At 39.5% G+C, this 16,586-nt stretch overlaps 3 protein-coding genes across 4 annotated transcripts; 2 read left to right on the top strand and 1 right to left on the bottom strand.

Moving 5' to 3' along the window:
* The first annotated feature begins 4,419 nt into the window (after positions 1-4,419).
* fibina (fin bud initiation factor a) lies at positions 4,420-6,110 on the top strand. The gene has a single exon (XM_054620577.1). It carries the CDS (start codon positions 4,511-4,513, stop codon positions 5,138-5,140), a length of 630 nt encoding a protein of 209 aa, XP_054476552.1. The 5' UTR covers positions 4,420-4,510; the 3' UTR covers positions 5,141-6,110.
* A 3,680-nt stretch (positions 6,111-9,790) lies between these two features.
* On the bottom strand, positions 9,791-11,640 carry tmem276a (transmembrane protein 276a). Its single transcript, XM_054620549.1, has 4 exons — positions 10,988-11,640; positions 10,443-10,556; positions 10,190-10,327; positions 9,791-10,058 (listed from the first exon to the last, which is right to left on the bottom strand). The coding sequence occupies exons 1-4, from the start codon at positions 11,376-11,378 to the stop codon at positions 9,808-9,810; spliced, it is 894 nt and encodes a 297-aa protein (XP_054476524.1). The 5' UTR covers positions 11,379-11,640; the 3' UTR covers positions 9,791-9,807.
* A 1,291-nt stretch (positions 11,641-12,931) lies between these two features.
* Positions 12,932-16,031, top strand: spi1a (Spi-1 proto-oncogene a). 2 transcript variants are annotated; one of them, XM_054619882.1, is made up of 5 exons: positions 12,932-13,092; positions 13,451-13,529; positions 13,629-13,816; positions 14,827-14,989; positions 15,100-16,031. In XM_054619882.1, the coding sequence occupies exons 1-5, from the start codon at positions 13,066-13,068 to the stop codon at positions 15,408-15,410; spliced, it is 768 nt and encodes a 255-aa protein (XP_054475857.1). In that variant the 5' UTR covers positions 12,932-13,065; the 3' UTR covers positions 15,411-16,031. The 2 variants fall into 2 exon arrangements, with proteins under 2 accessions (XP_054475857.1, XP_054475856.1); XM_054619881.1 differs by having other exon boundaries at positions 12,933-13,092; positions 13,451-13,544; positions 15,100-15,699.
* Positions 16,032-16,586: the final 555 nt, after the last annotated feature.

A 16,586-nucleotide genomic window follows, 5' to 3' on the forward strand; every position in this document is an offset into this window, starting at 1 on the left:
TAGTGAGTGTGTATGAAAAGATTCAGAGGCTAAGCATCTCTGGTTTATGTGCTGAGTGAAACCATTTACAGTTGACGTGCCTCCACACGAGAGAGTCCAACACACGTGGAGTTGGTGTCAAAGTTGAAAGCAACGAGAGTAATTTGTCATCAACATTTTTCCATTTACTAACAGGGACATCATGAAAAACATCCACTCTCATTTGCACTTTTGAATTTACAACTGTAACCTTCGGCGGGTTCATTTCCAGCGGATCCATTTGCAGTGCTTCAACTTTCCAGAAGGTTTGCAACCTTATTGCCTTTAAACAATGGTGAGTGTGTGGGCTTCTTTCATCATTCAGCTGTGGTTCATGTGTGTAGGAAGAGAAGGAAAAATACTACAGGTGAAAGATAGCTCAAAATGATATATCTTGTGCCTGTATTAAACTATTAGTCTACAGAGGTTTCTGACAGTGGCACAAAATACTTTTTCTGCTTCAGTGTTTTTTCTCCTGTGTAATTTTTTAACATTGGTGCACAATATTGAGTTTAAAAAAAGCATTTGCTCTTTGCAATAATCCGATGCTTACAGTTGCTGCTTTTGATGTGTTTTTGTTAATAAGTGTCAATTGCAACCACTCCAAAAGCTCATGTTAGTGATCTGTCCTATTATCTGTTAGAATAAAACAATATATTGTATAAAAACTAATTTGCCCACAAACAAGGATTTTTTCCAAGAACTTTATTTTTAGCTAATTTTCCTACTATTTATTAATTTCCTCCTCTCTTTTCGAAAAAAGGATTCCTTCATTTCAAATCAAGCTTTTTTCTCATTGCATCTCCTAGAAATATTATATATCTACGCTTTAGGGGAGTTAAATACTCCATGGTTTTTTTCTGTGTAGAAATGTTGGATGCCAAATTGCTCATTTGACAATACTGACACACTCTCCTGAATATATCCTGCAGTTGCAGTAAAACCTAAGAGCACTCAGACATACCATGCAATCCTCCACCGTTTGCATTTTGCTGATAAGTGGCACTGGAGCTACATGATACATTTAAATTGGATATTACTCACTTGAACTTCTTAAAAATTCATCCTTGCATGGAGTCCTCATATCTCCTGACAGCATTTACTACAAATATTCTCCTAAACATATTGCCACCATCAGCCAGGTCTGACTGTAGATTTTCTTACAATATCAACGCATAGAAATTTATCAAAATGAAAGATTGTTTCTCTCTGGGTGCTTTTTAAATTAATTGGTGATCAGCACCATGTTTTAATGAAGGGCTACAGAAATAAAACTTGCCTCACTGCTAATAACTGAACTTGAAAAAACCTTTCTGAAATGAAGTCGGGTCATTAATGTTCACTGTGAGACTGTGAGTCAGCTGCTCGTCTCTGCAGCCTCCCACACAGCCTGCAGGCCCCGACCCTCCTGCTCCCTCAGATCAGCATTGTGAGGAAACACATTACCACCATCTGAAAGGCATCTGTCCAAACTATAGCCTTCAGGCCTCTGTTCACACACACACACACACACACACACACACACACACACACACACACACACACACATACAAACAAACACACAAACACAACATTATACAGTAGAGGATCAACAAGAACATCCCTCCAAACTCAGCTAAATTGTGTTTGTTGTCACATCTGTTCCTACATCTGCTTGAGGCAGCTTTCCTCTGAAATTCCCGGCTCAGCTTTGGCGAGCCGGTTAGTTTACTCTATCTGTGTTTATGTTGAGAGACACTGTATTTATTCAGGTGTGTTGCTGAGGAAGAGACAGGGAAAGGCTGCATGCCTACTCTAGTGACTCAAAGTTAGAGCTGAGGTTGAATGCATAACATGCATTTACGAGCTTTCCCACACTTGTTCTGAAGTACAATTGCAAAATATTTCCACAACTTCATACTGATTATTCTGACTGCACTATTGTGGTGAAGCATTGATAAAACCTCTAGGGATGTCATGATGCTGACTTTTTGATATTGTTGACCCCTTGGTGGTTTAAAATCTCTCATGAACTAATGTTGGGTCATGACTCATGACTAAAACTTCAAAGATAAATGCAATAGAAAGTGTACGTGTAAAAGGTATGAAAAAATATTTACTAAACTGCAATAATCAGTATTGATTGATTGTTTATCGTGACAAACCCACATACGCTTTCACTTGACACATCTCTCAGCTCATTGTCTTGGTTGTCTGATCTGCAACTATTTGTTTTGGTTCATACTTGCTGCTCCTGATCAGCGTCATATACGTATATCCAGCCACAGCAGCAGCTGTTCTCAGTGAAAAAAAGCCCACTGTAAAACTGTACACTACCTGCTCAACACCATACCACAGGCAGGAAGAGTTAGCAACTAGTGAACATTAAGCAGCTAAAGAGACAGATATTTAATCTCCATTATGATCTGATAAATCACCCTGTTTCCACTAAACTCTGCTGTCACAGGCCTTTGTGTTGCAGTTATTTTGACACAGTGTCATGAATGATCTCAATATGGGCTGTACTCTATTCAGCTTTGCCCTACCACTGTGTATACTCTCTCAACAATACACTTAAATGAAGCAGAGCCATCGTCAATGGTATTAATTACACCTGCTGTGACATTGGAAATGTGTTCTCTGAAAAACAACTATTTCCTCCATTGTCTGACCTCCACACCCTCCTGAACACCTGCCTCTAATTCCCTCATCAGCTCCCAGTAATAATCTGTATCTGCCCTTTAGCACTTGTTTCCTCACAGGTTGTTCCAGCTTTCTTGTCTTGTATCAGGCTTCCTGATTTTTTGAGTCTTTGATCCCTGCAAGTGTTGGACTTCTGCCGGCTTCATCTCTTGGTTTTGTTCGCTGCTGACTGCAAACCTGTTGCCAACCTTCATCCTTCCTGTTGACAAGGTAAATCCTGCTTTTATCCGTCTGCTGCTGTCTGAAGAGTCCGCTGGGGCTCTCCATCCAGAATTTTTAGAGGGAAGAAACAGCAACTCCTGATTATCAAAAACTACAATGATGATCAAACTTCTTTGATTTTCGGTTCTATGATTAAATCAGATGTTTCATACATTATTTCCAAAACCTGTTTATTCATATCGTGTCTATCAACAAAACGCAACCCCCTGCTGCACCAAACGAAGAATATGGAACATGAATGAATGGAGCAAACAAAGGACAAAACCAGCCACATCCACTCTTGTGTTTACAGCTTTCCATATGTTTCTAGTTTGTGTGAGTTTTGCCAACGTGCTGAGAGCCGTATCTGAGACCACCCTGTGATGATGTAATTACCACAGACAGGATGTAGCCCAGGGGACTCTCCCTCCATGCAGTAATGCAATCACCTGAGTGAAGTAATCAGAGTGAGCTCTAACTACACTCTCACAGAATAGAAACGCATCACTCTGTCGAAATTCACTACATAACTACATAATGTTAACAGAAATTTGAAAACCTATTCCTCATATTCATGTGTACTGTTTAAAAGAAAATACAACAGGCCATCTGTTTATTTATTACATGTTCTTGCTTTGGCTTACAAAATGTGTTAGCAACTAAGATAACTGCTGATTTCTGTTTGGAACTGTAGTTTATTTAATGAGCGACATTCTTGAACTATTAAATATGACGGGTGTTTGATTTATTTATTGCAATATCTCATCAGTTTTATAGTCAAACCTATACAAGTGAGTCGTCACAATTATGTAACACAAACAAGACTTGGACTTCACTGTTGTGTGTCGCAGATAGATTGCCTTCAGGCAGGTTTGAATATCTAAATATTGAAAGAACTTGGTTATTCATTTTTTCAAATGAAAATAGTTAAAATGTCATGTTAGCATTTGGTGACCTTGGAAAACTTAGATCGTGACTTGGCAATCGTGGCAATTTGTTTATGAAGACAGCCTTGGCTACAGTGTTATAACATGAAATCTATCTTCTTGTTTGTTTGTACTGACTGACATGGATTAAACAAAGTTTAGAGATGGTTTTAGGTGATATAATATGCCAGTTGAGCTCATGATTATCTGCACAAACTACTCCTAAAATGATTTACAGATAGGTAAGGACTACCATGAAATAACAACTACGGTTGTAAGTGCTGTAAAATCCCAAAAGTGCTGGGTCTGCTTTGCTATTGATTTGGATAGGAGACCAAATGCCTACAAATTTTGCTCTTATGAGCCAAAATGTCCAATAAATTGTGAATCCTGCTTGATCTACTCCAAAAAAATATTATAAACTTGCACCAAAATTGTGTTTAAATAAAGATAATACAAGGCAATAAGAAACAGCATACTTTTATATATTGTTGTGTGCGACTTTTACTGGGAAGTGGGCTGGAGTAACCGGGGGCCACTGGGGGCCCTCCGGCCTAAAAACAGGCGGTCTGCCCCTTTTAGGTGACGGTGGACTGTGAAACTTGAGTCGGGATGAAGACTGTGCGCTGGATCCGGCTGCCAGTGCAGATGCTGTTCGTCAGAGAGGGAGAGAGAGGAGGTGCATGATGGATCCCGTCCCACTGCTGCTCATCATAGTCACGTCTGTGCCGCTGTGCTCGGCCGTCTACACCGGGCCCCTCCAGCCGGAGATCTCCAACGGCACTTTCCATCACTTCTTTGTCCCTGACGGGGATTATGACGCCACTGAAGACCCGGAGGATTGCCAGATGCTGTTTAAATTCTCGGATGTGTATCCATGTGGGGCATCCGAGGAGAGGGACTCCGTGGTGAGGGACGACTTCATCATCACCAAGCTGCAGGCGGAGGACGCGGCGCGCCTGCTGGAGGGCATCGGCCGCACCGTTACGCACGACCTGGACGGAGAGGACAGCTACGGGAAGCTCCTCCGGCGGGAGATCTCACAGATCGGAGAGGCTTTTTCGGGCGTGGGCAAATCTCTGCTGGAGCTGGAAGTGAAGTTCAAACAAAGTCAAGAGACTGAGCTGAGAGAGGAGCAACAGCTGAACGGCCATGTGATGAAGCAAGTGGGGGACGTCCGGGGAACTCTGAGGGAAACTACGGGCATCTCTCAGGGACTGAAAGATAAACAAGAGCTGCTGTCTCTCATCATTCGCAGCCATGGCACCAGACTGAGCCGCCTGAAGACAGAGTATCTAAATGTTGGCTCATAGTGGGCTATTGAAAGTGTGTGTGAGAGTGGGACCCTCCAGTTCAACAAACAGCTGGAAAGTTAATTGTGGTTTATGAATATCCTTCCTTGAATATGTCTGACCTTTTCGGCTATCCCCATTCCTTGGACATGTGTCATTAAAGGGAGCTCTAACACACACATCCAGACATTCCTCTGAGTCAGGAGGGGAAAAGGAAATGTGAACATTAATTATGTTTGTGTGGAGCCCTTTGTGCCACCTCTGAGGAAGAGTTTTAAGAGAGTGTGAAAATAAAAGCTTTCAGCCTCTGTATCAATATTATGGCTATATCTTTTTTAAATAATGTTTTTACAATTGTAGGTAATTACTGATCAAATGTTATTATTCATCACACATCTTACTATTACTTTTAAGCAACATGTTTCAGTGTCTTTAACAATTAAAAATGTTGACGTCAAAACGTTTTTCATGTCATATTCACATGTTTGCTACTGGATATTTTACTAGTTTGTCCTGAGACACACACACTGCCATACAGTGGTGTATTTTACAAACCATCGCTCTTCTTTGAAGCTTGAGGTTTACATAAAGAGTTAAAAAACCTTTTGAAATCTGAACTTTTGACTTTCGGCAGTTGTGTCTTTACGTCACCATGTTTTGATGTTGGCACTATGAGTGGCAGACTCAACCGTCCTCTCAAGTGGCCCTGGTTAATTGGCGTCTGAAGTCTGTTATTGCCTCCCACTTCCATCTGGAAGTCATCTACTCAAGTATGAAGAATGTTTGTCCAAAAGTGGCCACTGTTGTCATTATCTTTGTCTTTCATGATCTATAAAATTTGTGGTTTATATGAAAAGTGTGGTTTGGGATGATGTAATTTTACTAAAATAGACTTATAAATGATATACAGCTTGTTTAAATCTCTAAGAAATATATCCTCTCTTGCTCTCCTGCTGTGTCAACATACAACATCTTATTTCAGCCCCTTGTTTGTGGGAGTAAAGTTGTTTTGACTTCCTGAAAGGCATTAATCATTACCCTGCAGGGTCACACACACACATGGGCGTTTTTAATTTGCAGTTCCTTTCAATTTATTATTTTGAATGCTTTTGGTAGAAATCTGTGTTTTTTCCATCTTTAACTACTGTTTAAAATCTTGCTTGTTTCAGCCAAAGTCTGCAACAGCCACAGTGTTACTGCCATAAGCGTGCCCACTTTTTACAGAGATCATGTCTGTGCAGATGTGAGGAAGCCAGATGGGCTGCCATGGGCGCAACTGGGTGTGATTTCCTCTGTCTGGTTTTCCTCACAGTCCAGCTTCCCCTGAGGGACCCCTTTTCAAAAACAGTTCTCAGAAGCTCAGCACACTGCGGGCCAACCCTGTCAAAAAAAAACAAAGCTGCAGGAGCTCTATGTGCATGGAAACCCTATATGTCTATATGGCTCTAAATTTCCATGGGGTACAGCACAGGGCTCACAAGATTTAATCAGAAGATTCGGTTAAATTTTCCGCTGTGTAAGTAAAAGGAGCGGCTCATGAAAACCCACAAAGGATCTACCCGATTTCCTAATTTGGCTTTTTTTGGCTCTAATCATTAATTCCACCTATAGAAAATATTTATTTTTTTCCTGTAGATTGATTTCAGGTCCCTGATGCTTAGAAGGAGGAGGGCCTGTCTGTCAAGCACGCTGATAGAAGAACGTATTCTCCTCTTTGACATCTTTTAAGGACAAACAAAGAGTCCAGGAATGTAGAACGGAGTTGACCTGAGAACACACTGATCCCTCTCTGTGCACAGCACAAAGCCTCCAAACCACATGCCTCATAGTGTTATTATTGGAAAGATGAGATCTATTTGAATACTACAGCTGCTACTAGTCCTACCATTATTATTACTGAAATGAATACTCTGTTTTCCTAATACTAATAGTATTGCCATCCTTCAGCTACACTGACCACTACATGTTTTTATGTAAGGGTCCTTGATTGAAAGAAAGACAAGCTGGTCATTGCTCCCACTTAAATGAGAATGAGAACTTAAGGTCCACTTACTGGCTTTTTCAGTAGGCTTTTGCAGGTTAAATGTTCAGCAGGTTAACACTTGCTAACTGAGTTTCATCATGAGCTTTCAAATGCTTCTCAGTGGACAAACTCCATGACAACTGAGAAAACTCCCATTGAGCAAATTCCATTTTCTGTAGCGGACAATGACATGTGGTTGAAGGCTGGAGACAAAGCTAGCAAGTCGACCTTGAGTTATGATTACTTTGTTAAACCTTTCTATCTGTGGTCTAATATTTACTCAAACACTGTGGCGGAGAAGAACTCAGATATTTTACTTATGTAAAAATCTGTAATACTACAGTGTACAACAATTCTGTTACAAGTTAAAGCCCTGTATTCAAAATGTTATGTAAAAGTACACAAGTATTAGCATCAAAACAAATACAAAGTATCAAAATCAAAAATACTAATTCTGTAGAAGGACCCATTCCACATTTATATTTTGTTTTATATTTTTCTAAATGTTTTGTATATTATTGAATAATAATCAGGAGTACATCACGTTTAATGTTGCAGCTAAATGAAGATGGAGCTAATTGTGGCTAAAATGTTTAATAACATAATTTATTAGTTTATATTTTCTATTAATCTGAATAAGCAAATAACTTACCAATGTACCAACATACCAATGGTATCAGATGACATTTTTAGTGAAGTAGAAGTATAAAGTAGCATGAAATGGAAATACTGGACTTAACTACAAGTACCTCAAAACGGTAATTAAGTTCAATACTTGAGTTAATGTACTTAGTTGTATTCCACCACTGTTCAGACATTCTATGTTCACTTTTGAAGCATTGGCCTTTTTACTTCATACTTTTATCCGACAGCTGCAGTTAATATGCTCACTTTGCAGAATGAAACATGCAACATAGTGACTGAGGTCATAAAATTAAATGTACTGTTAAATTCATATAGGATGCGCAGGATTTTCCCCTCATTAAACAAACGGTGCAGGTGTTCTGTGTCACTGTAACAACCATGCAACACTGCAAAAGGACCCATTCTTTACAATGAACTTTAATATAAATACATGTTACACCAAATACTATTTACATATTACAATTGAAAAATCAAATTTTAATGGATTATTCCAGGGTGGTATTGATACTTTACTTAAGTAAAGAAGGACTTCTTCCCGGTGTTCAGTTTCATTCACGAGCATTAAGCTAGAGGGGATTACTGCTGCTCCATGCTAAAAAAATTCATATCATGGTTTAATTTCATCAAAGTGCAGATCATTTTAAAATAGATTTTTTTTCTGTGTTAATGATATACTGCACGTCATAAATTCATCATGAACGTTTAATTATAATTATAAAATCAGTCCCCAGGGGCCAATATGTTTTTTTTTACCAACAACAAGGGTCTCTTTCAAGGCTGCAGCGGCACTATAACTCTATAAAAATAATAAATAGCACTTGAGAAACACAATTGTAAAGATGAGTTGCTAAGGAGCAGAGAAACTTCAGGAAATAAGTGAAGCCAGGAATTAGATGTCATAAAGATTTAACTTCTCATAAAAGTTGTGGGCAAGTAATTACAGCTCACAGTGGCTGGTATGTATGATGTCAATTGACAAGAATTAATAATAGTAATCATATCAGATGTTTGTGCTGTTGTGCAGAATTTTTATGTAGTTATTTGGATTTTATTTCTTATTTATAATTGATGTAAATTAAAGGAGCTGTTTTTTTCACTTTAAATCACAGCAGACAATTACTTCACTTTTTCTATTTTAGTCCTAATGTTGGATTGTTTTGACTCAAGTTTTGGTCGCTGACATATGCTCATTATGTTTCAGAAGTGGCTAAATAAAACAGACTGCTTGTAACACAAACATAAATATAAAGAGCCGCTGTTTAAAAATAATGGTGTTGAAGTTTTGACTCCATTAGCATGCCTCTCTGCTGTCATAGCAGGGAAGTCATTATGCAATATAAAAAGACAGCCACAAAGAAGTTTATATGACGTCTGCTCAGTTTGTCACACAAGAAGAAAAACTAGTTCTGCAAGGCTGTTTTATTTTTCAAAAATATTTTGATGGGGGTAAGACCTCAAGAACAACAAAACATTTCCCTCAAACACAGTTTGGTCTTATTATTCATATTTTTCCTTGAATAAACACAAATGCATCTGCATACATACAATTCAAAAAGTACATGTACATATCTTGTTTTGAATGGGTACATAATAATACACGGTTGCCCTTTGAAATGTGACAGTACACATCCATAGTTTGATCTTCAATACAGATTTCAAAGCTGTGCTATTGATTGTCTGCCAGTGTTTCTTTTTCTTTTTCTTTTTTTCTTCTCATACTAGCAGATTTTACAGGAAGAAAATTTGTATAACTATTCTCCTCTTGAAGAGCAAGCAATTAACACTGAACAGTTCAGTCATAAAGAGGGATAGGAGGGGGAAAAAAGCACCAGAGGGACTGAAATCGTCTCCAGTCAAATGTCACCTCTTTTCGTTTTCATGTGAGCGAGAGCCGGTTGTTCTGTGCTTTGTCTGTGTGAAGGCTCTCTCTGCTCAGAGTCCCTTGGTGTAACTGTCTGTGCAGCAGGGCTCGTCACCTTTTCAGGATGAGACAGGTGTCTGTTAAATGTGCGGCGGCCTGTCACACACAGCCGTTCTCCTGCCTGGTGGCCTTGTGCACCACGGGGGTGTGTGGAGGGTAGAGGGAGGGAGCGAGTGTACACAGGAAGCCAGCCAGCAGGGTCAGGCCCAGTCCACCCCAAGCACAAAACATGGACCATCCGTAACCGTGGCTGATGTCCTCTGGTATTCCAAACATGTAGCGAGGATAGCGTGACAGTTCAAAGTTGATCCCGGCCACACATGTGCAGAGGGAGATAATGCAGCATGTCCCTGCCAAAGAGGAAGATAAACACACTACAGCAGTCCATTTTCATTTCATCACTCTCTCTCTCATTAAGAAATACTTTCATGCCCCTCTGTGGTGACTCAGGGTAGTGCTCTTTATGTATATCACATCTTACCTCCCATGAGGAAGAGAAGTCCAGCCACATACTGCATCAGATCATGCTCCTTGCAGCAGCCCAGCACGCCTATGATCCAGCCGAACAGGATGATGGATATGGCCATGCCTACGAAACTTGCAGTCATCCTCTGGAGGTCTGCAAAGAGCACAAGGGGAAGAGACAGTGTTTGTTGGCGCGCTGCCAAAATATCTCTATATTTATTAATCTGGTTATGAAAGGGTTTTTTTTTCGGGGGGGGGGGGGGACTCACGGAGCGCGTGCCACTCATCCTGCCTTATTGTCTTCGTCAGATTGATTGGCAGGTTTCTGGGCAACGCTGATGATGAGTAGTAGTATTTTATTGGTGTGCAGCGCGGAACCAATCCTGTGGATGTAAACAACACAAAGAGGATGTCACAAAAGCACTGAGATCAGATAAAGAGCATATCACAAGGCTCTCTGCTGCCACCCCCTTCCCAAAAAAAATAGCACCCAACCCCTTCCACCACCACCCACCCACCCACCCATCCACCCACACCATTGTAGAGTAGCTTATTGTACGCATCTCGAGGCTTCTGTTACTACAGCTTGCCCTTTTGTGCTGGAAACAACACAGCCCGTCGATGGTTACTGTACTCCGCGTTATACTGCGTAGGCCCTGAGGGTCTGTGCGCAGCATCAGCACCTTGGATAGCGCATTCATTCGTGCACAAAGTATGTTAATGAATGATGGCGCCACGCACACAACAACACAAATGTCCAAAACAAACACATTATGGCACAAAATATGATCCCAGGAAAAGGAAAAAAACAAACCTTTAAATATCAGATCCTCTATCTCCAAGTCAAATCCCCCTCGGTGGCACTTTTTCCACAGTCCGGTGATGGTGGAGTTGAATTGCCGACTGCAGAGGGACTCCATGGCCGGGGCAGGAGGCAAGAAGTGCCGCTTAGCCCGCAGCAGCATGTCGCCGCTCCTCCTCTCCACATTTCTCTCCTTTGGCAACATGCGAAGTGGAAGGTTGTTGTTGGAGATGTAGATGTAGCCGGGGTCGTTTCTTTTGTTTGAATAATTCTTGCAGCGTTCCCGGTGCCTCCTCGCGTCGGTCTCGTACCAGTTGTCAGTGCTGATGGCCACTGCTATCAGTCCCAACGCGCAAAACGCCAAAAACAGACCCGCCACGGTTAAAGTCCTCATCGCAGCCATGTTCCATGCGTATCTCGCCTCGGTACCGTGAGAATTCCACGGGACACCGGGACTCCGCTGCTGGCTGCTGCTGCTGCTGTCAGTGTTTGAGGTGGGAAGGAAATTCAGCAATACATGGAAATCTGAAAAGCACGTAAAATCCCCGAAGCGCTCATATCTTAAATGTGTCCAACCACCGACGAATTGAGCCAAATTCCGAGGCGCAGAATAAATAAATTCGGGCCTCGGCGAGATATTTTGGCTGCCTCCTCGCTGCCTCTGAACTCAGTCTAGCCTAGATACTGGTCAGTCCAACATTTCTTTCCAGTAGATGGAGACAGAGCAAATATTTGAGAGTACAACAAGCCCCCAGGCCTGCACTGACAGTAAATCATGATCTGAAAGAAGGGCCGAAGTTTGACACAGTCATACTAGAGGAAGTGCCCTCCCTAAGGTTTTTATATTTTGTATCACCTCGGCTGCTGTCGTTTAAAGTGTTAAGTTATTATGAAACACTGTGAGACAAACCGTATTAAACCCCTAAGAGGGCCTCATTTGTTCTGTCTGGCATACAGGAAACTCTTTCATCACATCCAACAGATAGCCTCTGTAAAATTTTCCATCTCAACAGGACAAAACACTTCAAACAATACAACAACAAAACAATGGAATGTCGTTTGGTTCATTGTATTATTTTTGGGAGATGTCATAAAAAAAACATAGAGAAAATAAAAGGTGTTTCAGCCACAGTTAAACAGCTTAGGTTTCAATTATTATTTCTTTAGCAAATAATGTCTACGTCTAGCAAGAATATTACAGCACAAACAAGTTTTTAGGGACGCAGTGGCTCCAGACATTTCAGTCATGTTTTCACAGGTTTCATTCTCATGGTCAATACTTCCTCAATTGAAACCATAACGCCAAACTAAAGAGGAACAAGCTCAATTCCAAACTCATTTTTGGTTTCGGCTCCTATGTGCAGTAACTCTTAAAGAAATTCCTATATGTAAATTTACTGGGGATTTGTTGTGATTGATAGTAAAAAAGAAACAAATAAATCATATTTTCCTGAACAGCAAGTTTAGGGAAGCCTGATATGTGGTAAATCAATAACAATGTCATTTTATGTAGCTTTTCTTAAGGGCACATCACTGCAGCACTCGGACTGACAAGAGGGGAAGTTGAAGCATACAAGGGCACGCCATTGAATATGTGTGATAACGAATAATGTCTATTTTAACAGTGTGACCACATATATCTTTAGAGTCATTCTTACATGACTTTATATTACTATAGTTAGGGTTAAAGGATAAAAACATTTTTAACAGCACCATACTATAACCTTACTTTGAACCATTACTAAAATATTTTAATATATATAGAGTATAACTGCTTATAATATACTATATTAAAACATGTATCATTGTGAATCCTTCTATAATTATTACCTCTTATATGCCGGATATGCATGTAAATGTGATTGGCTCATACATGACACTCAGCCATCAGGAACTAGCTGATCGCATGAATTTGACAATTGGATGATATGAACGCAGACTCTATAGAGTCCAGTTTGTTTCTCACTTTCAGTTCCCATTTGTTGGGTGAAGTCAGCTCAGCGACGTTGCGTGTTTCAGTGAAGCAATAGGAAAAAGTTAACCTCCATCACAAGCTTCAAGAACAAAGTTTCTCATGCTGCCTTGTTTACATGATGGACGGTTATGGCATATCATCGGTAAGTTCTGCTGCTTCATTGTTTCATGTCTGATATTTGATCAGAGTTTGTGACGTTGAGATTAAATTTACTGTTTGTTCTGCTGTTTTTTTATATGTTTCTTTAGCTGTTTTTTAAAAAAACGTACACTCAACCCAACCTCATGTACGTCAACTTATGTATTTCCTCTGGTGATCAGTTGCTCTTTTACTTTAATCTATTCATTTTCTGTATTTATCTTCTATTAAAGCAATCAAGATCAATTTAAATACATAGTTAAAAGAACACAATGGACATATTTGACTTCATTTTTTCAGAACAAAGGAGACTCAAACTTTTACTTTCTCTATCACAAAATATTTTTTTTTCCCCTAAAAAGGCTTCAGAGGAAATCGTTCCAAATGCACCAGAGACCTATCGTCCACCTGCAGAGCTGTACCCTTATCTCACTACCGTAGGTGAGATTTATGAAGGTGAGAAGACTGGATTTAACCATTGAAGTGAACACGAACCACTGCTCGGCTGAATGCCTTACAGTACATTCTGTCACTTTTCAGACCACAGATGGACCTTCCACACGGAGCGCATCCAGCCGACGGACTATGAGAATTCTCCAGTGAATCACCTCATTGAGCTTCAGTCTGTGTCTCCTCAACAACTGGTCCAACCAACATACCGCTTCACCAGCGAGTCTCTGCCCCTTCACCTGGACCCACCACTCGTACCTCTCTCTGTGTCACCACAAGTAAGTCCATGTGTAGAAACGGATTGTCTATAAATATGTGACCTGAAATATTAAATATATTAAAAGCATAAAAGCTCCATAAATGTAATACCATGTCAGTTTTGACCTTGATCTTGTTATTACCATGCAGCAGTAATGTTTTGCACTGAGGAAAAATCATGATGTCAGGTATTACTACATTATGTTATTCAGTCTTATTACTCACAGTATATTTCTCTATGATGAAAAGACAGGAGCTAAAGCACAAAGGGAAACTAGGATTTTGTTAATGTTTCTACTTGTTTTTTTGTTAAGTTGCTATTCATTTTTATACACCATGTTCCCTTTTCAAGTGAAAACTATTGCAAATTAAAATGTTAACAAAGCCAACAACAATTATTAATTTAGTCCATTAGTCAGAAACTGCATAAAATGGCTATCACTATTTTTCAGAGCCCAAGTTTACTCATTCAAACGGCTGTATTTATCCAACCAATGGTCTAAAACCCAAAGATATTCAGTTTAAGACACTTAAAATCAGAAAACATTTACAATTAAGAAGCTGGGACCAGAGAATTTGTGGGATGTCTGCTTGAAAATGAACAACAATCAATTTAGAGCATTGTTGCTGTTATACGTGTATATACATGTTGAATACAAGGTCAAACAGAACGTTTTTTTTTACTAACTCCATTGGTGCCAACATAATAACAACACAATACATATTGAATACTTTGAAGAAAACAGCATGGATTTAGACAATTTGAAATCTACAAAGGAAAAGGAATTTCATCTCTGCAAATACATGATGTGGACAGTCAGGGATATTTTCTCTGAAACGTTTTCTACATCACATGGTCTTGCAGAGCATTGAATTCTATTTTTGCAGAGTTACTTCCTCTTTTAGCACAATGACTGAATGTTTAAACAAAATGTCAAACAGTTGATGATTGCAAAACAAAATAAAATTGCAGCTCTATCACTTCTCTGTATAAACCTGAACCATGACGTGCTTTAAATTTCTCCTAAAGATCCCATATTACACCCAATCCCTGTGCTACCAGTACCAACCCTCTGCCTCGCCTGGACATTACTATTCAGAAGAGGAACAAAGAGGAATCAGTCCTCCGCTCGAGGTATCAGACGGGGAGGAACTTGAAGACCACAACCACTCCTCCTTCAGGAAAGACACTAGTGAGTATTTATAATGCAAAAATCTACTGCAAGTCATATACACACATATAAAGCCTTTGGGAAACTGCCAAACTAAATTGCTTGACTGAGTCTCATATTTTCAAATCTAGGCAACAAGAAAAAAATCCGCTTGTACCAGTTCCTCCTGGACTTGCTACGAAACGGTGACATGACTGATAGTATCTGGTGGGTGGACCAGGACAAGGGCATCTTTCAGTTCTCCACAAAACACAAAGAAATCCTGGCCAGCCATTGGGGTACTCAGAAAGGAAACCGCAAAAAGATGACCTACCAAAAAATGGCTCGGGCTCTGAGGAACTATGGCAAATCTGGAGAGATTAAAAAAGTAAAGAAAAAGCTTACCTACCAGTTCAGTGAGGAGGTGCTGAGGAACCTCTATTTACACCAGTATCCTCACTGATGAGGTTACACAGGCTGTCTTTCATTACGCTGAAATCACTAAACTAGCCAACATTGTGTTTTTCCTGTACGCAATTTCCCCCTTTTTCTACCAAGTTTTCTTACATATTTATTTTGATGCCAGTGTACATCCTCTACTTTGCCATTTGCCTCTCTAAACTTCTTAATTTCAGACTCAAATGGACTTTGTGCATGTAAATGTAAGTGTTTGTGTACAAGGATTAAATAATTAATAAACATCAGGGACAACTAAAAAAACAACAACAACACCGTTTTTACATAATCTTTTGTCATGAATGTGTGTCTTTTTTGTCACATTACTCAAATGAACTAATCTTCAAACACACACAAATCATGTTCTGGCCCACAGTGGATATGTGTTTATTCCAGAGCATGATGAGGCCTATTTCTACTTCAGCAAAATTTGAGTGGCAGAGCTGAGCAACATGGTTGCAAATTACTATCTCATTGTTTTTAACCCTGGTTAAAATGAGAAAAAGGGGAGAGCAAAACTGCTGTGATCCATGCAGGCCTGGAAAGAGAAGGGATAATATATATATCCATGGACCAAACCTTAAGCAAAAGCAGATATGAGAAAGTATACACAGCAACACTGGCTGCGTCAGACCCAGATCGAAAGAGACTGGTAAGCACAGACCAGAGTTATGGTCTGAAACCAATAGGAAGACCTGATAAAAAATAAAGGAGATAGATAGATAGATAGATAGATAGATAGATAGATAGATAGATAGATAGATAGATAGATAGATAGATAGATAGATAGATAGATAGATAGATAGATAGATAGATAGATAGATAGGATCTGTCTACAGTTTAGTCTTTATGATTAAACACTAACAGCATGTAAACTTAACAATAAAGGCCCATTCATTTTATATTATCTCACAAAATAAAGGGGGAACCAATGACCTTGTGATAGACTCCCTAACATCAGTAGAAACTTTAACAACATTTCAGTGGAAAACTATTTTTAATGATTTATTATTATTTTTCCTAATAATAAGCATCCAATCATGTGGAACACGGTATTCAAAATGTTTTGTGTCTGAGTAGTAAAATATCAAATAAAATACCCCAAATAAAACAAAAACTAATAGATGGCATTACCTGTAATTGCATTAATTGTTAATTATAAAAAAATACATAACTACAAGTG

This window comes from Anoplopoma fimbria, chromosome 19 (genome assembly GCF_027596085.1).
Source record: "Anoplopoma fimbria isolate UVic2021 breed Golden Eagle Sablefish chromosome 19, Afim_UVic_2022, whole genome shotgun sequence".
In the NCBI taxonomy this organism is placed as follows: domain Eukaryota; kingdom Metazoa; phylum Chordata; class Actinopteri; order Perciformes; family Anoplopomatidae; genus Anoplopoma; species Anoplopoma fimbria.